This window comes from Canis lupus, chromosome 23 (assembly GCF_011100685.1).
Source record: "Canis lupus familiaris isolate Mischka breed German Shepherd chromosome 23, alternate assembly UU_Cfam_GSD_1.0, whole genome shotgun sequence".
In the NCBI taxonomy this organism is placed as follows: Eukaryota; Metazoa; Chordata; class Mammalia; order Carnivora; family Canidae; genus Canis; species Canis lupus.
Genome location: NC_049244.1, coordinates 42,121,143 through 42,145,037, shown reverse-complemented (window position 1 = coordinate 42,145,037; position 23,895 = coordinate 42,121,143). Strand labels below are relative to the sequence as shown.

Here is a 23,895-nt window from a genome sequence, read left to right as displayed (position 1 = left end):
AAAAATCAACAAGTGGCATTACATGGAACTAAAAAGCTTCTGCCCGGCATAGGAAACCATCAGTAAAATGAAAAGGCAACCTACTGAATGGTAGAAAATAGAAAATATTTGGAAACCACACATCTGATAAAAGTTAACAACCAAAATATATAACAAACTCATACAACTCTATAACAAGAAAGAAAATCCCATTTTAAAAAGAACAGAGGAATTGAATAGATAATTTTTTTTCCAAAGAAGAAATACAAATGGCCAGCAAGTACATGAAAAGGTGCTCAACATGACTAATCATCAGGGAAATGCAAATCAAAACCAAAATGAGATACCATCTCACACCTGTTAGAACAGCTATTCTGAAATAAACAAAAGATAAGTGCTAGAGAGGATGTGGAGGAAAGAACATTTCTGTACTCTTTGTGGGAAAGGTAAATGTATGCAAATAGTATGAAAAACAGTATAGTAGTTTCTCAAGAAATTAAAAATAGGACTACCATATGGTCCAGCCAATCTTCCTTTTCGGTATATATCCAAAGGAAATGAAACCATGACCTTGAAGACTCCCACATTAATTCCAGCATTATTCACAGCAGCCAAGGTATAGAAGCAACCTCTCTGTCAATGAATGATTGGGCCAAGAAAATATGGTATACACAAAAGAATTCTATTCAGTCTTAAAAATGAAGAAAATCCTGCCATTTTTAACAACATGCATAAACCTAGAGGTTAGTTATACTAAGTGAAATAAGCCAGTCATAGACAGGCAAATATTGTATGGTATACCTGTGTGCAGGATCTTAAAAAAAAAAAAAAAAAAGTTACATTCATAAGACATAGGGTAGCAAAATGGTGGTTGCCAGGGCCTGGGGAGTAGGGAAAATAAAGATAGGGGATCCCTGGGTGGCTCAGCGGTTTAGCGCCGGCCTTTGGCCCAGGGCGCGATCCTGGAGTCCAGAGATCGAGTCCCACATCGGGCTCCCGGTGCATGGAGCCTGTTTCTCCCTCCTCCTGTGTCTCTGCCTCTCTCTCTCTCTCTCTCTCTCTCTCTCTCAAATAAATAAATCTTAAAAAAAAAAAAAAGATAGTTTGGTAAAAGGGTATCAACTTCCTGTTATAAGAGGAACAATTTCTGAGACTCTAATGTATAATGTGTAACTATAGTTGATAACATTGTATTATATAATTTAAATTTGATAAGAGAATAGAACTTAAATGTTCTCATTGAAAAAGCAAGTAAATATACAGGTGACAAGTGTATTAACTAATTGACAGGAAGGAATCTTTTCACAATGTATACATATATCAAATCCTCACATTGTATACCTTAAATATCTTACATTTTTGTGAACTGTACCTCAAAAAAACAGCATGGTGATGCCATAAAAACAGACATATAGACAAATGGAACATAACTGAGACCCCAGAAGTAAATCCAGATAAGATGAACTAATTTTTGATAAGGGAGCCATTAATACTCAGTGGTGAAAGGATAATCTGTATAGGCATATCTTGGAGATATTACAGGTTCCGCTCTAGAACACTACAATAAAACTAATATCACAATAAAGTAAGGCAAATAAGGTTTTGATTTCCCAGTGCATATAAAAGCTTTCTTTACACTATACTCTGTTAGGTGTGTAATAGCATTATGTCTAAAAAACAATGTACATATATTAATTTAAAAATACTTTATTGCTGGGGATCCCTGGGTGGTTCAGCGGTCTGGCGCCTTCCTTTAGCCCAGGGTGCGATCCTGGAGTCCCAGGATCGAGTCCCGCATCAGGCTCCCTGCATGGAGCCTGCTTCTTCCTCTGCCTGTGTCTCTGCCTCTCTCTCACTCTGTGTCTATCATAAATAAATAAATCTTTAAAAAAAAAAATACTTTATTGCTAAAAAATGCTAATTTTCTTACCTTTGTAGTGAATCATGATCTTTTTGCTGGTGTATGGTCTTGCCTCAATGCTGACAACTGCTAACTAACTAATCAGGGTGGTACTTGCTGAAGGTTGGGATGGCTGGATGTGGCAATTTCTTAAAATGAGACAATAGTTTGCTATAACAACCAACTCTTCCATTCATGAAGGCAGAATAAGAAAATAATTATAATACCATCAAAAAGAACAAAGTATAATAAGTTTTACAAGATGCACAAAATCTTGAAAATCAGAAAATATTGTTGAAAGACATTAAAGAAAATCTAAATAAATTTTGTAGATCCTTGTGAATTTGAAGTCTTGATATTTGTTAAGATGGCAATACTACCTAATGTGATCTACAGAGTCAATTAATATCTATCAGAATCACAGGTAGTATTTTTGTAGAAACTGAAGTGACCCTAAAATTTATTTGGAAACATAACATGAAAACCAAAATATTCAAAACAATCTTGAAAAAGAAATAACCAAAAAAAAAAAAAAAGAAAGAAAAAAAAATAACGTTGGAGGACTCACTCTTCTCTCTTTCTAAACTTTTTTTAAAAGATTTATTTATTTATTTATGATAGACATAGAGAAAGAGAGAGAGAGAGAGAGAGAGAGAGAAAGGCAGAGACACAGACAGAGGGAGAAGCAGGCTCCATGCACCGGGAGCCCGACGTGGGATTCGATCCGGGGTCTCCAGGATCGCGCCCTGGGCCAAAGGCAGGCGCCAAACCACTGAGCCACCCAGGGATCCCCTCTTTCTAAACTTCTACAAACTAAAGATGCTGTGGGCTTAGGAAAGATAGACCTATACAACGATGAAATAGAATGAGTCCAGAAATACATCTTTATATTTAAAGCCAATTGATTTTCAGCAAGGGTGCCAAAATAACTCAATGAAAAAATAAAACACACAATCTCTTCAACAAATGGTACTGGAATATCCACTGTATATCCACATGCAAAAGAGTAAAGTTGGGCCCTACCTCACAGTATATACAAAAATTAAAAGGGATCAAAGGCCCGAATATAATACCTAAACATTAACACTATTAGGAAAATCAGAAGAATAAGTCATTGTGACCTTGGATGAAGGAATGGTTTCTTAGATGTGACACAGCACAAAGGTAACAAAATAGATAAATTGGACTACATCAAAAATTTAAACTTTTGTGTTTCAATGGGCATCATCAAGAAAGTAGAAAGACAATCCCCATAATGGAAGAAAAATATTTACACATCTTATAATGGGGCTTAATCCAAAACGTATAAAATCTCTCATAATTCATCAGTAAAAAAGACGAATAATAGATCAAAATGGGCAAAGGATTTAAAGACAGTGTTCTCATATATATATATATATATATATATATATATATATAGTCAATAACACATAAAAAAGCTATTCATTAAAACTAGCCATTAGGGAAATGTAAATCAAAACTACTATAAGATATGTCTTCACACCCATTAGGGTATCCATAATTAAAAAGACTGACAATAAAAAGTGTTGACAAGAATGTTGAGAAATAGAACTCTCATACATCGCCAGAGGTAATGTAAAATGCATTAGCCAGTTTGGAAAATATTTTTCAATTCCTTTAAAATTTAATCATAAAAATTCAAATAAACAGCTAAACTAAAAAGAAAAAAAAATCTCTTCAGTTTGCGTTTTTCTCTCTTCTGCTACCATCCTTTCTTCATTTCTCTTTATCTCAGCTCTCATGTCATAATATGATCATATGGAATGCAATCTATTTAAAACTCACTCTTGTATTCCCTAGCAAATATTTTTCCAAAACACATCCTTGAGTAATTATGATTGATGCTCATCTCTTGCATTTATGTTATCATTTCTTGTTTTTTTATTTTAATGTATCTGAATGACAGTAAATCTTACAATATTTGCCTCAAAACAATGTAATAAATTCCGTAATATCTTAAATGTGTTTATAAGCATGCAGAATTATCCTCCTAAATTTTGAGTTGGAAGCATGGATTTGTGCCTTTATTTCCTAAGTTTAATACTAACACAACCTGAGGAAGATACAGAGGAGAATAATGAGAATTTACTCAGGGCCAAAAAGAAAATTTTGATTCTATATATATTTGTTCTGAGTTTGTTAGAATCAAGGCACTAGAGACAGGTAGTTCCCCAAATCTCAATTTAAAATTTTTTATCTGCTCTTTATCCAGAACAAAATGTTGTCATGTCCACAATAACACATCCTCAACATTGGAGGGAAAGAATCCATCTAGTCATTGTCAAATGGTTCTGAACCTAAAGATGTAAATGTATTTAAATAGATGAGGGGCCATGTAGGAATGTGTATAACAATTTACACAGTTTATGATACTGGTATTAACTGAGACTTCTTTATTTCTGTGTTTCCTTTTTGGTTTTAGTGAGAGTCAGTCTCCATAAATAAAACCTTCAATATTTCAGTTGAAAACAATTTAAAAATAGGTATGGATGATGGTTTATACCATTAAATAAAGAAAAATAGACCTGAAATTGAAGTGGATTCCTGTCTCTAGCCAGGTTAATGTTTCTTTCATGTTAGATTTTACAGATAAAAAAAGAAATCTCTTCAATCTGTCACATTCTTGTGAATTTATGTAATCTTGATTGCTTGATTGATGGCTTTTTCTAATCTCCAACCCACCATACATGGGATGAGAGCACCAGGGACAATACCCAACTGTCCACCTGGACTGGAATATTTGACTCAGGTATGGTAATATGTTTCTTAACTTATTCAAGTGGTAATAATATGAATTTGATAGTCTCAAAATACAGTTTGTGTTATATGAAAAAATTCTAACTGTAGATTAAAATACTATCCCTATAACATTAAGATTTTTACATTTAATTTTAATTTTGATTGTAAATAATATAACATGGTGGCTTACAAATGTATTTCCTGGGAAGTCCATTTGAAAATAAATACTTGCTTTTTAAATTAGGAAATTGGGGACACCTGAGTGGCTCAGTCAGCTAAGCATCTACCTCTTGCTCAGGTCACAATCCCAGGGTCCTGGTTGGAGCCCCATGTCAGGCTTCTTGCTCAGTGGGGAGTCTGCTTCTTCCTCTCCCTCTGCCCCTCACCCTCCCTATCACAGGCAGCCCCAAAAGCTCTTTGTTGATTCAGAGTGTTTGCAGAGAAATGCAATTAAACTCTGGTAGTGTGGTATTTCTCACACCTTCCCACACTCACACACCTCTACCAGTGTTCAGGAAAAAGCTAGAAAACCAACAGTAAAACTAGAAAGGAACCAAAAGCTTTGAGGCCAATAGCCTCAACTTAGAAGATGCCTTTGACTCCATACCCATTGTATTCTATACAAAAAATATTTGAACTCTTCATGCACAGGTAATACCTGCTCCTGCTTCCATTGTTTTAAGCTCATCTGTCTGTATGGTAGTCATGTTTGTCTTTGATAGCTACATACTAAAAAGGCACTTTTATCAATAAGGTTTCTCAGAACATTTACAAAACTAGCTTTGAGGAAATCTAGATAGTTCTTTGCAGCAGCATTTGGATTAGTCATTGTGTTTTCTCACTATGATGTTGGTCTGTGTAAATAACCAATGAAGAGATTCTTCAGTTCATCATTTTTTTGTTTTGTTTTTTTTTAGTATAGTTGATATACAATGTTATATGGATTTCAGATGTATAACTTAGTGATTTGACGAAGTTGTACATTGTGCTATGTTCACCCAAGTGTAGCTATCATTTGTCCTATTACAACCACTGCTATTATTATGTCATTGACTATATTCCTTATGCTGTGCCTTTTATTCCTGTCACTTATTCATTACATAACTGGAAGCCTGTATCTCCCATGCCCTTTTATGCATTTTTTAAAAGACTTTATCTATTCATGAGAGACAGAGAGAGACAGAGAGAGAGAGAGAGAGGCAGAGACACAGGCAGAGGGAGAAGCAGGCTCCACGTAGGGAGCCCAATGCGGGACTCGATCCCAGGTCTCCATGATCATGCCCTGGGCCGAAGGCGACGCTAAACCACTGAGCCATTGGGCTGCCCTCCTTTTATGCATTTTGCCCAACTTCCCACACCCTACTCCTGTCAGGCAACCAATACAGTTCTCTGTATCTATAGGTCTGATTCTGCTCTTCATTTGTTTATTCATTTGTTTGGGGTTTTTTTAGGTTCCACTTATGAGTCAAATCATATGGTATTTGTCTTCCTCAGTCTGACTTATTTCACTTAGTAGAGACCCTGTAGGTACATCCATGTTGTCTCAAATGGCACAATTCCATCTTTTTTATGGCTGCATAGTATTTCATTGTATGTACAGATATATATCACATTTTCTTTACCCATTTGTCTATTGATGGACACTTAGGTTGCTTCCATATCTTGGCTATTATAAATAATGCTGCAATATGCATAAGGGTACATATATATTGTTTTTATTTTTAGTCTCTGTGATCCACCAGTGGCAGAGGGTTCGAATCCCTCTCTTTTCTTTTTTCATTTGTCTATTCATAGGATTACCAAATAAAATACAAGACACTTAGTTACATATGAATTTCAAGTAAACAAATACTTTTTAGATTAAGAATGTTTCATGCATTATTTGACATATATTAGTAGGAATAATTATTCATTATTTAACTGAAATTCAAATTTAACTGAGCATTCTGGGCGTTTTGCTTTGTTTTATTTTGTTTTACTAAATCTGGCAACCTTATCAATTTGGTCAAAGAAAATCACTTACAGCATGTAAGTTCTTCTAGTCTTCACTATCTTTCACATGAAATGGAAGACTGTTTTTCCCTCATTCTTTACTTTCCAAAAGAGAGCCTCAAAGAACTTTATCTGTTTGCCCATGAAAGGCTGGGATTTCTATTTAAGACATCTATATAATTATATTTAACCTATTGTGTTTTCTTTGGCTAAATGTCTAACAGCACTTGTAATTGTTTAATATTACATAAAAATATTTTTAGAGTATACTGTGTATGGATAGCTTAAAAACATTTCACACTTAGACTAGTATATGACATTTGACAGGAAAAAAGAGATGTTGATAATGGATCAATTATTTCAAATATCCTAAATATAGGCAACAATATATATGTGTATTGGTAGGTGCTTTAAGTTTAGTTTAACTACTTCATACCACCTATCTTTATTTTCTACTCTATTAGATAAATCAGTTACTAGTGTGTCAACGTTTTGATCTTCTGGAAGGTATGTGCCAAACACACTGATATATTCACTCTTGAATATTTCTTGTGCTATAGTTCAGTCACTCCTTATAAATTAAAGTGCTTCATGTGTCTGGGTAAAAATAAACCTTGAAATATGAACAGAATATATAGACACGTATAATATATGACTCATAGTTGATGACAGGATAAATGCAATAGTAATCTTCTCATGGAAAAAGACAAAGATAATGCCTCCGGATCACTCCTGAAAATGTTAATCTGCATTTTTGTCTTGCTAAACAGTAGGTCTATTTCCTGAAAGGGTTTTCCCATCCTAAATTCCTCATATACAGGTATTTCAGAGAAGCAGTGGTTCCATATCCTTCAGGAATTCTGCTAGTAGAAGAATGCAAGTAAGTTTCTGGGCAGTCCAATTTCACTCCCATTCTTTAGAATGCAACTGTTTACCTCTATCTCCTCAGTTTAGTACAAGCATTTCTTTCATGTATATGAAGCTATAATACATGTAAATGAAATGAAACCAGAGTTTAGTTAAAAAATAGTTATCCCTATTGTGACATTGTATATATGCATTAGAAGATCTGAGACTAAAATAGACATTCGTGGTTTGATTTAATTCATAAAAGCTTTTCAACTTAAGCATATTATAAATGAATGTTTTCTTCAGGGTTTTCCTGCTGCCCTACACTGAATTATTTATTTTATGAATAACCAGAATCCCCACTGAGTACCTATAATGGACAAGACATATGCTAGCAATTTTGAGAAAAATCAAAGAATAATCAGACCTGGGCTTTCCCTGAAATATAAGTGAATATACTTAAATAAACACACAGCATGAAGTCATAAAAGTCATGAGAGAAGGAAAATAGCAAAAATATTGAGAAAAATCTAACTATCCATGTTATAGGGAACTAATTCTCCAAACCAGTTATTCTCAACGTATGGTTGCCAGACTGCCAGCATGAACATCACCTGGGAACATGTTGGAAATCAAATTCCAGGCTTCATCACAGACCCACTAAATCACAAAATCCAGAGGTGGAGTTCAACTATCCGTGTTTTATCAAGTCCTCCAGATGGTTCTGATGCAGGCTAAAAATTTAAGAACTACTGCTCCAAGTATTACTTTCACATAATTTAACATTGTGCATTTATTTAATAGAATGAGACAGCTCTGTAGAATTGTCAGGAATTCCAAGATATATTGCTAAGTATAAAAAGCAATTACAGAGTAGTACATATAAAAGTGGGTTTCTTTATGTGTTTGTATATAATACATTCAGGCTTTGCTTATGTTTGAGATATCTAGAGATATGTATCTAGAAGGATACATATAAAATTGAAGAAGAGAAAAATAGAGTAGGCCAGGAAGAAAGAATTATTTTTAATTTTATACCTTCTTTTGCATTTTTTTAAAGATTTTATGTATTTACTCATGAGAGACACAGAGAGAAAGGCAGATACTTAGGCAGAGGAAGAAGCAGGCTCCCTGCGGGGAACCTGATGTGGGACTCAATCCCAGGACCCTGGGATCAGGACCTGAGCCAAAGGCAGACGCTCAACCGCTGAGCCACCCAGGTGCCCCTTCTTTTGCATCTTTAAATCTGTGTCATGTATACGTGATATCTACTCATAAAAGTGAATTAAGTTTAAAAGACAAAATATTTTTTCATAAATCTTGAATCATGGTTTATCTTTGAATGTTAAATAAAAATGAGTATCTTTCAGGGTATCAGGGTGGTTCAGTCGGTTAAGAGGCCAACTCTGGATTTCGGGTCAGGTCGTGATCTTGAGTTCATGAGATAAAGCCATGATTTGACCTCTGTGCTCAGTGGGGTGTCTGCTTGAGATTCTCTCTTTCCCTCTGCTCCTCTTGTCCTGCACGCACACACATTGTCTCTCTCTCAAATAAATGTCTTAAAAAATGAATATCTTTCAAATATGTTTATATAATACAAAAACATATATATACATATATGTTTATATAATACAAAACATTTATATAATACAAAAACATGTTTATATGCCAAAAAATCATTAAAAGTGAGGAAATTCTGTAACTGTTTCAAAGGTTAACATTAAAACAAAATGGTAAATGTATATTACAGTAACATATTCATTAAACATACTCATTCAAGAACACCTAAAATTTTAAAAAGTAGGAGAAAAATATCATCCATGCACAACTACTGATACATTTCCTTTGAAAACTTTAAAATATTCTTTTGATGAATTTTTAAAAATCACTTTTAATCATTGTCCACACAATTTTTTATCTTTATTCTCTTAATGTTTTTGTCATTTTTGTTATTTTTATTTATCTTAAACTGAATGTTTTAAATAGCAACACAATAATCCTCAAAGGGGATACTACATATTGCTACTTTTTGGGTATTTACTTTGCCTGCATTTTACTTTTTCTTTTCTAAGTAGTGCAGTAATGAATATAGGGTATAGAAAACACCTTTTTAAAAAAAATTAGGACTAGTTTGTTTATATGATCACAGAAATAAAATTATTAAGATAAAATATATTTCCATTTGCTTGTAAAAGAGATGAATCTGATCATTATCTAATGTGGATAATATATGAGTGCTTATTGTCTCCCTCAATTTAGCATCAGTAAAATATTTTATCTTGGTTTTTACTATCCAGATTAAATATCTAATGTCTTTTTCATGTCCTGAGGAAGAGAAAGATGAAGAAGAGGACTAAAATTTAACAAAACTCAAAACATTAATAGTAAATTGGGTTAATACCTCAGAAATTCAAAACTGATTCCAAAAAAGCTATGCATAGAATTTTAGCAGTAAAAGGAACTAGAGAGTAACTAGTACATCTATTTTATTTTTTCCATAATGAGAAACTAGGATACCAGTGAAGATAAATGTCTTAAACCCAAGCAGTTTATTATCAAATGTACATTCCCAATTTGAAGATAATTTGATAGGCAATTTATATGTCTCACACCATTAATAGATGACCACTTTGTTTCATTCTTTAGTTCTCGGTTGTTTTGAAACTAGTAAGAAATATGAAGTCATGAACAGCCAAGGACAGAGAATTTATTTTGCCGAAGACAGAAGTAATTGTTTCCTCAGATACCTCTGTGGACCTTCAAGATCTTTTACCATTACAATTTATGATAACATAGGCCGTGATGTCATAACTGTGCATAAAGCTCTAAGATGTAGCTGTTGCTGGAGAAACTGCTACCTACAAAAGGTCAGTAAATATTATTTCTACATGATTTAGAATGTATTTGAGTTCCTTCAAAAAAAGCCTCAAAATTGTGCAGTATATTAAAATATTGGGCTTGGCAACAAAGAATATTCTGGAATGAAATATGTTAGAGAGGAAACTATAATTTGTACCACATACCTACAGAGTAAGAATACACAACACTGTAAATATTTTTCAGGTAATGAAGATCACAAGATCTTTGGAGTTTTAGAAGTTTTCTATTCTGAAATATTGTGTTTTATATTTGCACTTGTCTGCAAGCGCTTCATAGCCATCTGATAGAGTGCCAACAAATTAGAGGCTGTGAAGTCCCATCCCATTTTAAGCTGTGTTTCTCAGACTGGTCCTTTGAGCTTTCACTGAGTAGGATCCCTTTCTTTTCTTTCTTGTTAGTGATATCTGGATTCCTTGGATCTCAGGAATTTGTTGTTGTCATTTATTTCATTACACTTGCTTGTAGTTTGAAAAATGGAGCTATAATTTTTCCATCTACTTTTGATAATAAATTTGATAGTGGTTTTGTTTTATTTAGCTATCATACTTGTTCTGTCCTTACTCATGAGAGTTTGGGGAAGATTCACAAACTGCATTACAACTGCCACCTTCTTAATTTCGTAGTCTTCATTTATATTTTAAATGAACAATATAAATAAATAAATAAATAAATAAATAAATAAATAAATAAATAAATAAATCAGATATGATGGAAAGAAGAAAGGAAGGTAAGAAGGGAAAAAGAAAGGAAAAAAGAGTGAGAAAGAAAGAAAAATACACTTAGGAGAAACAGTGCCCCTCAAACTCTTGTTTCTTCGGCCTCCTAATATTCCTCTGCAGATGGAACTACTTTCATGAGTTTAAATCTTCTCCCAGAATTATTCTATGAGTAGTTGTGTAATGCATACATATGTATGAAATACATGTGTCTTATAAACACAATTGGCAGACAATCTTTTATAATTTTTTTGGACGGGGAGGGGCAAAGGGAGAGGAGAGAGAGAATCTTAAACTGGGCTTAGAGCCTGACTCAGGGCTTAATCTCACAACTCTGAGATCATGGCTTGAGTTGAAACCACGCTTAACCAACTGAGAGCCACCCAGGTGCCCACTTCTACCATTTCTTAACATATACAATACAACTTGAAGATTACATGAGTATGTTTTGGGCTTCTTCCATTCTTACAAACGGCTGGATAATAATCCATCATGTTTATGGTAGACTGTAATTTAAACAATCAATATCTGAACTAGGTTTTAAATCAAAAGTATTTCAGTGAAATCATATTTACATTTGCATAGAGGGACAAAACTTCCTGGCATATTGGTAATAAAATAATTGTTGGCGGGATCCCTAGGTGGCTCAGTGGTTTAGCACTTGCCTTCAGCCAGGGCATGATCCTGGAGACCCGGGATCAAGTCCCACATCAGGCTCCCTGCATGGAGCCTGCTTCTCCCCTCTGCCTGTCTCTGTTTCTCTCTCTCTCTCTCTCTCTCTCTCTCTCTCTCCGTATTTCTCATAAATAAATAAATAAATAAAATCTTTAATAAAAATAAAAATAAAAAATAAAATAATTGTTGGTATGACTATAGTTTAAGACATGTTTTATGGGCATAGCAATTTAAAAAGTAATCTTCATAAGCACCTAAAAATATTATTATCCCCCATTTGCAAATATACAACGAATTTCAGAGGTTTAGTGATATGCCCACATTTCATGTAGTTAGTGAGCAGCAGCAGCAGGTCTCACCTCAGGGGTTTCAGTACCTAAATCCTGTGCGTTTTCATTTCCATGTCCACTCCTAAATATAGGGCATGCCTTAAACACAGAAAGTTCCATTCATATATATACAAAAAGCTAATAGGAAACGACTAATTTGTTGCTCACAAATCAAATGCACAATCTGCATTTCTCTATCTTTTGTAGCTAAAAGTTGAGGCTCCTCCTGGTGAAAAAATTGGATATGTGTACCAATACTTTCACCCATTGTGGCCAATGTTTAAAATTAAAAATGCAAATAAGGAGGATATAATGAAAATCAGAGGACCATGTGTGGTTTCCAGCTGTCTCACGGATCTAAATTTTAATGTGAGTAGTTATGTTTTAAGATAATCATGCTAAAAAAAAAGATGATCATGCTCAAATTTGTTATTTGGTTATTTTGCAATACATTATTAAATTTGATTAAGATAAAATAAAAACATGTTATCATGATGTTATAAGTATTTGACTACTTTTTAAATTGAATATCTAATATAGTTTCCTTGCAACATTGAGTCCTACATGTTTATGCCACTTATAAGACATTTTTTAAGCTATATTTCAAGTATATAGTCACCAAATAACAAATTTGGTATTTAATATTTCAAGGAATATTGAAAGAGAAAATGAAACTTTACTGCAATGAACAATGACATACTTGGGCATTAATTATAAATAACATTAATGTTAATTTTTATAAAATCCTGAAACTTATGATACAATCTTGTTAGATTATTTTTTTAATATTTTGTTTATTTATTTGAGAGAGAGAGAGAGAGAGCACATGCATGTACAAGCAGGAAGGAGAGAGGCAGACAGAGAGGGAGATGCAGACTCCCCACTGAGCAGGGACCCTGACTCAGGGCTTGATTCCAGGACCCTGAGATCATGACCCAAGCCAAAGGCAGACACTTAACCAATTAAGCCACTCAGGTGTCCCCAATTTTGTTATATTTTTATGTGCTTACTGACATATATCTCAAATTATGGCCAATATTCAGATAATAATTTGGGAGGTTAACTACTAAAAGTACTAAATATAGTTAATAAAACTAAACAACCCACTACACTTAGTTAAATATGGATTCCTCAGCAGCAGAGACTATTGTCTCAGTTTGATATTTGATTTGGAAAAAGTACTGTTTCTCAATCTTTTATTAAGAACGTGTTTGCTTTTTTTTTAATACCTGAAATGATTACCTGATTTTTTTCCTTCACTAAAGCTATATTAATTCAGTTTTGTGATACTGATTCTGATTGGCACCTGCATGTACAATTAAGTAAAACGTATTTAAGCAAATGAATTATGGCAATAATATAGTTAGTTTGAAAAACTTGAATAAAACGAGCACACAAGACTACTCTTCTGTATTTGAAGCTGGAAACCAATGGAAGAGAGTGGCCTATGCATAAAACTCTGGTCGCCAAAGCTATCTTGGTTCATTATTAATGATATTAAAAAATAAAATGCTTTCTATGTATTGTTTTATATCTCACATCATAATAAATCCTACTTTAATCAAAATTCTTCAGAACTTTCTCTGAGGTGTATAAAATATTTCCTATTCTAAGTTTGAAGCAAAGTCATTTCACAGCTGGCATTTTTGAGTAAACTCTAAGAATGAGGAACAAAGGGAGCTAACAGTTCTGTGAAAAAGTCATCTTATGTGTGAATGTGGGCAACCCTTGCAATATTTTTGGTAATAAGGAAAGAGATAAAGCAGTAACTTGTTACAGGCAAACTATGGTAAAGGAAATAAGCCATTCATCACAGGAACAAAATTTAAGAAAGCACAAAAAAACTTAATAATTAAGATAAATGATACTTGAATGTAATCTTTTTAAATCAAAACTAATGCAAATCCATTATGAACAGAATTTATTAAAAAAATTTAAGTGAAGATAGAAACTAACTTTACACTTGTATGACTTGCCTCATTGCTTTACCCTACCCCTCTTCCTGGCTGAATGGGGCCACAGGTATTAAAAGATATTTTTATGAAAGGTATGTTCTTAGCATGTTTTGATTTTAAACGAAAGGGGCCAAATGGGAGGGAAAATGTAGAGAAACTGCGGATGTCAAATATTTGATGAATCCTGTCTCTTGCTTGGTATGGGACCAACGCACATGTTGGAAATAACCTTCATATCAGTGCAGAAATAGTCCATCATTAACAGGAAGGAAGTAGGACGTGTTGGCATGGATACAACAGTATATACACTAATATGTGTATTTTTTCAATAAATATACATACACTAATGTAAATATATTTTCTCTTATGACTTTGTTAACATGTTCTTTTCTCTCACTTCCTTTATTGTAAAAATATAGTATATGGTTCATATAACATACAAAATATGTGTTGATTGTTTATGTTATTAAATACAATGACTTTCTAGGGTTAGCTTCTGGGATTTTAGCAAATTCCTGTCCAAGAGCTTCTATTATCTCTGCAATGTAAAATATACGATCTTTTCCTAAGGATGAGGGGAAATGGTGTTGTCAGGTATAAAAACTCTGGGGAAATTTTGACAAAGTTACACAAAAGTACTTTCCCCAAATTCCTTAACACTATTTCCAAGGCTATGTATAATACATCACTGCATACCTCTCTCTTCTCACTCATTTTATGCCACTAGCTCCTTCCCTCACTTTGTTCCAGCTATGTTCCTCCCAACTCAGGGCCTTTTCACATGTTGCTGACTCTCTCTAGGATGCTGTCACTCTCCCTACTCCTGTGGCCACTAATTCCTACTGATCCTCTAAGTCTCAGCTTAAATAGTGCTTTGCCCAAGAGGTTTCCTCTAAAATCATCCCACCTGTTTCTTTTGGTCTATTATCTCCCTATTGTATTCCATTATATCACCTAACTTTACCCTCATGGCATTTATTACCAGACAAGTGGTAGGATTTATCACAGGTTTGTGTCTTCTACCTACATGGGTATCTCCTATGTTGAGAAATAAATATTAGTTAGTAAGAGAAGTAACTAACTAAATATTAGTTAGTAAGGGAATTTAGATGAGTAGGGAGAAAATGAAAGTTTCTTAAGAAAGAGTTTACTGTGTGAAAGAGCTGAAAAGCTAGTGGTTTTCATTTGTAATTAAGTTGATTTTCAGATCAAATTTAAGCAAATTATATTTATTAAGCATATATATTATCATAATTTATATGTTATCATATATAAAATACCATATATGTAATAGTTGACCTTTGAACAAGTTTGAACTACACAGATCAACTGCAGATTTTTTTCCAATAAGTATATATACAGCACTATAAAGATATTTTCTCTTCCTTGTGATTTTCTTAATAACATTTTCTTTTCTCTAGCTTACTTTATTATAAGAATATAGTACATAACACATACAACATATATCTATTAACTGACTCTGTTATCAGTAAGACATTCTGGTCAACAGTGTGCTATTAGTGGTTAAGTTTGGGGGGAATCAACAGCTTTACACAGATTTTCAACTGCCCAGGGCTGTCAGCACTCCTAACCCCTGTGTTATTCAAGGGTGAACTGAATAATCAGTTGTATACCATCAATTTAAAAATCTCCTTTCAGGTAGATATTGTCTATAGGTGTTTTTCCAAGCTCTTATGTGTCCATATTGCACATTCAATTTATTGCAGGATATAATCAGCATGATAATAACTCATATGTGTCATATTTAATTACTAAAATTGATATAGGAATACCTATTTTTATTTCAGAGATTTTTCTCTAAGGTTATTATTTTTTTCTTTTAGTTATTGTCTCTGGATGAAGAAATAGTTATTGGTAAGATTTCAAATACATGGGCTGGATTTATTAGGGAACTATCTACCAATGCTGATAAATTTGGAATCCAGTTTCCACTTGATCTTGATGTTAAGATAAAAGCACTGATGCTTGGAGCAAGTTTCCTCATTGTGAGTCTGTTTTTATTCTGGTTAGCATAAAATGGCATTTTCTGAGATTGCCATTGAACCTTTGCTGATATTTTTCCTAAAATCATCTACTTTGACTGCAAATTGTGCTTTTTGGGTCTAGTTCTAAGCCCCCAAGATCATATCACAGATTCAGTGTTCACATTGCAAAGGATGTAAAAACTAGAGTGTCCTGTAAATGTGATCACTAAAGTTGAAATCTTTTGCCTTGATGAAAAACAAGACTAAATTGCTGATAAAAAGAACAAAATGGTTTGTTCATTGTAACCTACTGTTATTTCCTACAATTTAAAATTTTATAAGTTTTTTTTTTTGCACATTTCACTTAAAAAGTAATCATCATTAATTTGGAAACTATGGATAGGTAGACATTGTGAAAAGGAAAATATTACTCTTGATTATAATTGGGTTTTAGGGGAAAAAATGAACATAAGAATTACTTTCATTCTGTAAATATTGTTAAATTACAGAAAATGGTAATAGATATATGCAGGGCTAGGTCAAACACTGTCTTGTAAATAGTATTAAAAGTTTGGAGAAACAAAAATAAACAGATTAAATAGTAGATTGGAAATAGCTGAAGAAAAAGTAAACGAAGAGTTACAATTGAAAAAAGTGATTCATAATGTAGTAGAGACAGACAAAACAATATGAAAATCAAGAGTTCCAATACGATAGGATAGAGAACAGATAACTGCTAAAAAAGATTTCAGAGCCAAGAAATATGAATTCAGTGACGGTAAAGGACAAGTACCCTAAGTAATGTAATAAAAATTAACATCTATATAAATCAGAGTGAAACAGAATAGCAAAGGAACATAAGTAACCAGAAAAGGAAAAGACAGATCACACACAAGTAATGAGACTGACAACTGATTTCTCAATAGAAACAGTGGAAGCCAGAAAACAAGATAGTTAAATCCTTCAAAATACTTATTAAAAAATAATCTTAACTCTCAAATTCTATTTTCTTCAAGACTATACCTTAAAGATAATAATAAAATAAACAAATTTGCATTTTAAGAAACTCACACTTTTACAATACATAGATTGCTGTAAAGTGTTAATAACACTTCAGGAAGAAGGAACATGGTCTGAGAAGGATCCTCTGAGATTCAATAATATCAATGATATTATGAAATAAATATCTGAAATAAAATAAAATGCTAACCATATTTTTGAATGTAAACACATTCTAATAAAATAAAATAATAGTAAATGCCTAATTTGTAAAGTCAAAAAAAGCAAAACAAAAATATTAGCTAATAAAAGTATATCAGTTATAAGAAACTTATTAGAATAGAATTAAAATAGAATTAATATTAATAGAATTAAAATATTCTAAGGTCTTTGTAATGTTCAGGAGATAAGTTTAATGTGCATGTTAAAATGTCATAGATAACAACTGAAATAACAAAAAGACTGTAAATTTCAAACTAATACAGAGGAAAAATGGGAATAAAAGACAAACACTACACACACACACAAAAAAAGGAGAAAAAAATCAGAGAAAGTGGGGCAAACAGAAATAGAAAATTAAAATGTTAGAAAAGGATCCCTGGGTAGTTCAGTCAGTTGAGTATCCAACTGATTTGGCTTCAGTTTAGGTCATGATCTCATGGATCATGGGATTGAGCCTACATCAGGCCCTGCAATTAGCAGTTTGCCTTGAGATTTTCTCCCTCTGCCCCTCCCCCCACTAGCATTCTCTCTCTCTCTCTCTCTCTAAAATAAATAAACCTTAAAACAATAAAATAGTAGAAAATATCAATTCAGTCGTATCAAAAGGTCATTTAATTATATGATTTTTTACAATAACCACAATAAATGTAAATGAGAAAAACTTGCAAGTTAAAAAAAAATGTTAAATTAGATTTTTAAATTACCTATAGGCGCTTAATAGGAAATATATCCAAAATAATGACAAAAACTTGAAAGAAAAGATTGGTGAAAATATAACAGAAAAATAGTAACAATAAAAGCTAGTAAAGCTAAATTAATAACCCAAAAAATCGATTTTAAGTAAAAAAAAAAAATTAGTAGGGACAGAGAGAGAAGGTAACTACATAATGATAAAAATTCTATTCAGGGGCAGCCCAGGTGGCTCAGCGGTTTAGCGCCGCCTTCAGTCCAGGGTGTGATTCTGGGGACCCAGGATCAAGTCCCAGGTGGGGCTCCCTGCATGGACCCTGCTTCTCCCTCTGCCTGTGTCTCTGCCTCTCTCCCTCTCTGTGTCTCTGCCTCTCTCTCTCTCTCTGTGTCTCTCATGAATAAATAAATAAAATCTTTAAAAAAATTCTATTCAAAAGAAAATAATAATTCTTGACTATGCGTACCTAAGATCAACCTAAAAATACAGAGAAAAATGTTATACAGTCAGAAAGTGGTAAACTCATTATCATAGTGGGAAATTTATGCACCCCTTTCAATTTTTTTCTTGTTGTAGGAGACAGAACCTTAGTAAAATTATTCAAAATTTGAACAAAAAAGTTAACAAGCTTGATTTAATGGATACATGTGGCACATTGCATTAAACAAGTAGATAATATAAGTTGTTTTCAAACAAAGGTTTTTACAAGACCTATTCTAATAATGGATCCAAGAAGCAAGTCTCAACGAATTTCAGCAATTGGTATCACTTGGACCTTGGCATCAGGGCAAATAACATTATATTAGAAATTGATAAAGATAATTATTTTATAATATTTTGTACATGTGGAAATGGGTATATAATTCAGGGATAAAAAGTGCACAATAAAATTTTAAAATATATGAAATTGTATAATAACTAAAATATTATATCAAAGCTTTTGGAATGCAAGTAAAGTTAAACATCAATGTATAACTGTAAATACTGATGAAAAGAAAAGTGGAAAATTAATAAGCAAAATATTTATCTCTAGAAAGTTAGTAAAAAAACAGAATAAACCCAAAGGAAGTATAAGGAAGGAGATACTGAATTATTAACAAAGAGAAATGAAAAAACAGCATCCACCCCTAGTCTCTAGATGAGAAGAACTTTTAAAATAAGTAAATCACAAAGTAATAGGCTACTAAATTAGAATATTTTAAACTTCTTGTACCTTAAAAAAACTAGAATATTAAATATTCAATAGCAAACAATAAAAGTAAGGAAATATATGCTTCGGATTTGGCCAAGGAATAATATCCTTATATTAATATAAAAGTTATTTAAGTAGAAGAAGAAAAGTATCAAATTCCCGACCAAAATGAAAAATGAATATAAAAAAATAATTCATACATCCACAAAAGAGGGAATACAAATAACCCATAACCATAAGAAAACATTTTCAAAAACATATGAAGAGAAGCAAAAAAGAAAAAGAATGGAATATCCCTTTTCATTTTTCCAATGACAAACTCACAATGTTCATGAAAGTTTAGGAAATCAGACAGACATGTAGGTACAGGTACAATTTGGGGGGGAACAAACTGAAAATATCCATTAAAGTTTTTAATGTTCATATTATTTCAGATGCATTACTTTCTTCTGAAAAACTGATACAGATGCAGACATATAATTAGGTTTACCCTAGTAAATAGCAATGTATACTCTATGTAGCAAATATCACTCTAACAAATTTTAAAAAGCTAAAACAACCTAAAATTTAAAGTATGAGATTAAACACTTTATGACATAATTCTAAAACAGAACATTAAAGACTCAAACTATATGTCACAAAAAATGAGTTTTGTTTTTTTTTTAAGATTTTAGTTATTTATTCATGAGAGACAGAGAAAGAGGCAGAGACACAGGCAGAGGGAAAAGCAGGCTCCATGCAGGGAGCCCCACGTGGGACTCAATCCCAGGTCTCCAGAATCAGGCCCTGGGCTGAAGACAGCACTAAACCGCTGAGCCACCCGGGCTGCCCAATAAATGAGCTTTAATGGCGTGAATAGTTAGGATATATTATGCACTGAAAAGATTAGGATATAAGCATATTATGATACTAATTGTGTGTGTCTAGAAAGAATATGAATCAAAATATTAATGGTAGATTCTATGTGGATTGAAAATATAACTTTTTCCCTTCTCTATTCTGACACTTTTTTATACTGAGTATATATGATGAAAAATATATAAATAAAATGAAGTAGAATTAGCTGGTGTTCTCTAAGGGCCTTTATATTCAAATTTTTTATTTTAGTGTGTTTGAAAGTAGTCACACACAACCTATAGGGTTCCTCATAGGTCTGATCTTCAGCATTCTGCTTTAATATGTTTTATAAACATGTTATTATAATACAGGACCCCAAAATCATTCTCATGTCTTAGATCTACTATTAAACCAACCTAATTACATTTATTTTTCATTTTTATTCTAGGACTACATGTACTTTGAACTCTGGTCATGAGTTTCACCAGCTTTCAGCAAAATTAAACAACTTTCACTGAGAATATTTAAATGAAGTTTTATTTCACTAAAATTATTTGTGTAATTTTTTCTGAATAAACCACACCAAAATTTAGGAACTTAAAGTAATATTGTATTTATCCTGGGATTCCGCTGTACAGTTCTCCAGGTTAAGACCTGGATCATACTCTTCCATGTGCAGTCAGTTAACAGATTGGCTGGGAACTGTATCATCCCAGATGTCAGAGGCGATAGGAGCAACAAGTCACATATTTTTCATCATCTAGGAGGCTAGCCAAAGCTTCTACACATAACTATGTTACAAAGCATCAAGAAAACAAACTTACGTGTTCATTTCAAGCCTATGGTTCAGTTATACTCACTAATGTCCCACTGGCCAAAGCAAGTCACATAGCCAAGTCCAGATTCAATAATGGAAAAATAGACTCAACTTCTTTATGGGCATCACTGCAAAATACTATCGCCTTTTTCAAATCTCCTCCCAATTGAACATTGTATAATGTCACAATTAATGTGACCATTAATAGTAATTGTCACAATTATTTCATCCTCTCCACATGCCAAATATTCTCTTGGGACTCCCAAAGGTCTCTTTCAATTATGGCATCAGACTTAAGTCCAATATCACATGATCTGCATCTTCTGTGAATCCAGGTGAGGTATATGCATCAGCTCCTCTTGATTCAAAGACTTAAAACTAAAAAGATACACCTACCATTCAATAGTGAGCCAAGATCAAAATAACCACAATAAAAAAAATAGAATTCTTATTCATAGCAGTCACTGGTCAAAAGCAACTTTAGCATTCAAATAGACATGAGTTGCCAGTTCCCCTTACTGTAGAGACAGAACATTCTCCCCTTTGGACAGTAGCTTTCTAATTTCTAGTTCATTGTTCTCCAAGGCTGTGTCCTCTGGGATTTTGGCTCTGTCTTCTGAGACATTTTTTTCCAAATGAAATGGCCATCTTTTTTTGTTCGTTTGTTTTTAAATTTTATTTATTTATTCATGAGAGACAGAGAGAGAGGCAGAGACACAGGCAGAGGGAGAAGCAGGCTCCATCCAGGGAGTCTGATGTGGAAGTCCTCAATCCCAGGACTCCAGGATCACACCGTGGGCTGAAGACAGGCACTTAACCACTGAGCCACCCAGCCGTCCCAAATGGCCATGTTTTTAACTGAGTAGAATTTGCAGACTTTTGCCTACCTACAGAAAGTTGGAGACAGAAGTGTCTTTTCATTTTAAACAGTCTCAGTCTCTTCTAGACTATACTTGTCCTACTCTCTTAAAAATTGTGTGGCTTTTCACATATAAGATCCCGTCCATTCCACTGGAAAAAGCCACATCTACTTTTCTTTTTAAGAGAGGCCTCTGTGTCTTATTCATGGCTAGTCTAACTTCTTTAAATGATGGATGAGTTTCAAAAGTAGCCAGAGAACACATTCTTAGGCACAAGCACTTTCCAAGCCTCTCATTGTAATGAGGTTGTTAGCATCCCATTGGTTCATTTAAGACACACGGCTAAATCCACATTCAAAGGATGTTGAAAGAGATTTCACTCCTTAATGGAAGGTGCTGTGGACGTTTCTTTACAATCTTCCACATTATTTGACAGGTGATTTTTCTTGATTTATGTTTGCTATAAACTGTTTGTGTCCCCCAAAATTCATATATTGAAACCTAATCCCCAGTGTGACAACAGTATTTGAAGGTGGCCTTTGGGAAGTGATTAGGTCATGAGAGTGGAGCTCTCATGAAGGGCACTGGCACCCTTTCACAAGAGGCACCAGAGAGCTCCCTGGTCCTTTCACAGTGTAAAATTGTTGCAAGAAAACAGCCAAGTATGAATGAGGAAGTGATTCATGCACTTCCTCACCAAGCACTGAAACTGCCAGTACCTTTCTCTTAGACTCGCCAGCCTTCAGAACTGTGAGATATACATCTCTGTTGCTCATATGCCACTCAGTTCATAGTATCTAACACCCTATACTAAGGCAGTGTTACCTATGAAACAGCTTTTAACATGTGATCTTATTTTTTCAATTCTATCTCATTGTGTAATTAAGTAATCACTATTTATGGTGCCTTTTAGATATGGCTGGTTTCAATGACAGCCAAGTTCCAAAGAACAGGCCATCCTACACCAGAACTACACAGATACTATCCTAAGGGAAGCAAAAGAGATAAAGACCCAGTGAAATGTAATAAAATATGAGGCCTATTTCCATTCAAAGGTTACTTTTCTTCCTTACAAAAGTGTCTGAATAAAAAAAAAAAGTGTCTGAATAGAACAGCCCTTGTCACAAGGGCTTGCCATTTTATGTTATGGATAAATCCTAACCTAGTAATAGAGATCTCCGCCTGCAGAAGAAAATAGCAGGTTTTCATTCGCAAAAGCTCATGCTTAGAGTGGATGTTAAATAGATCATTCTAGAAAGATGGAATAAAAAATTTGAAGAAGTCAGCAGTGGCTCATCTTGAGAGTCATGTACTGACTGCCCTTCAGTGATGCAGAGGTAAATAGACCCATGTGTACTTCTAAAGATGTAACATCTGTGTAAAAGAGATTAACATATAAAACACCATATTCTCCTCCCTTCCAGAGGACTACAGGACCTTAACCTATGAACTTCTTCAGTTTTCTTTTCTTTTCTTTTTAAGGTTTTATTTATTAGGGAGAGAGACAGAGAGGGAGAGAAAGAGAGAGAGCATGAGCTGAGCCTGAGACTGACCCAGGTCTGAATCCCAGGACCCAAGGATCATGACCTGAGGCAAAGGCAGCCTCTTAACAGACTTAGCTACCCAGATACCACCCTTCCCCCCCACCCCTAATTTTCTATACTTTGTTACATTCCCCAGGAGTCTTAACAAACTTTTAGTAGGCGAATGGCCCACACATCCTCAGGTTAAAAAAAAAAAAAAAACACTTAATGCTGAATCTCTTACCACACTGGTGAGGAAAGACTTGGAACCAAGTTAATTTAAAGAAGAAAATTAACATGATTTTTCACTCCCAAATTTTGTGAAGCAATTTCAATTACAAACTCTCTGTCTCATCCGCAGTTCCTTCTGTGAAACTTATCTGTCTACAGCCCCTGGAAGACACACCTACTTTTCTCTCTCCATCCAGATCTGATTGGATTAGGCTTTGACATCACTGGGACAAGGTACTCAGCCCCTCTAAACTTTATATGTGGCAAAACTACCTGTATGTTAAAAGTACCTGCTTAAAACACAGTTTGGAACATAAAATTAGGGAATTTTAGCACAATGCATGGTACATACTAAATGCTTAGTATATTAGACAGCACTATTACAGACACATTTAATCAAATGTTGATAGTTCATATAGTCACATATCCACAATGTAACATTAGTATATGAAGAATATTAATACACTATTCACAAACTGATATCATGTTTATTTGACTCTATTTAT

At 33.6% G+C, this 23,895-nt stretch overlaps 1 protein-coding gene across 8 annotated transcripts in view; it reads left to right on the top strand.

The window, feature by feature from the left end:
- LOC100688853 (phospholipid scramblase 1-like) overlaps positions 1-23,895 on the top strand; it is a 34,469-nt gene that overhangs the window by 5,628 nt on the left and 4,946 nt on the right. For 3 of the 8 annotated variants that reach the window (XM_038571137.1, XM_038571139.1, XM_038571138.1), the window contains 6 exons: positions 4,481-4,649; positions 7,096-7,138; positions 10,127-10,347; positions 12,288-12,449; positions 15,880-16,041; positions 20,407-20,550. In XM_038571137.1, coding sequence (XP_038427065.1) covers positions 4,557-4,649; positions 7,096-7,138; positions 10,127-10,347; positions 12,288-12,449; positions 15,880-16,041; positions 20,407-20,436 — 711 coding nt within the window. In that variant the 5' untranslated portion in view covers positions 4,481-4,556 and the 3' untranslated portion in view covers positions 20,437-20,550. Of the gene's footprint in view, positions 1-4,480; positions 4,650-7,095; positions 7,139-10,126; positions 10,348-12,287; positions 12,450-15,879; positions 16,042-20,406; positions 20,551-23,519; positions 23,624-23,895 lie in introns of those variants that run through there. The other 5 variants (XR_005377161.1, XM_038571140.1, XR_005377160.1 and 2 more) reach the window with 3 other exon arrangements.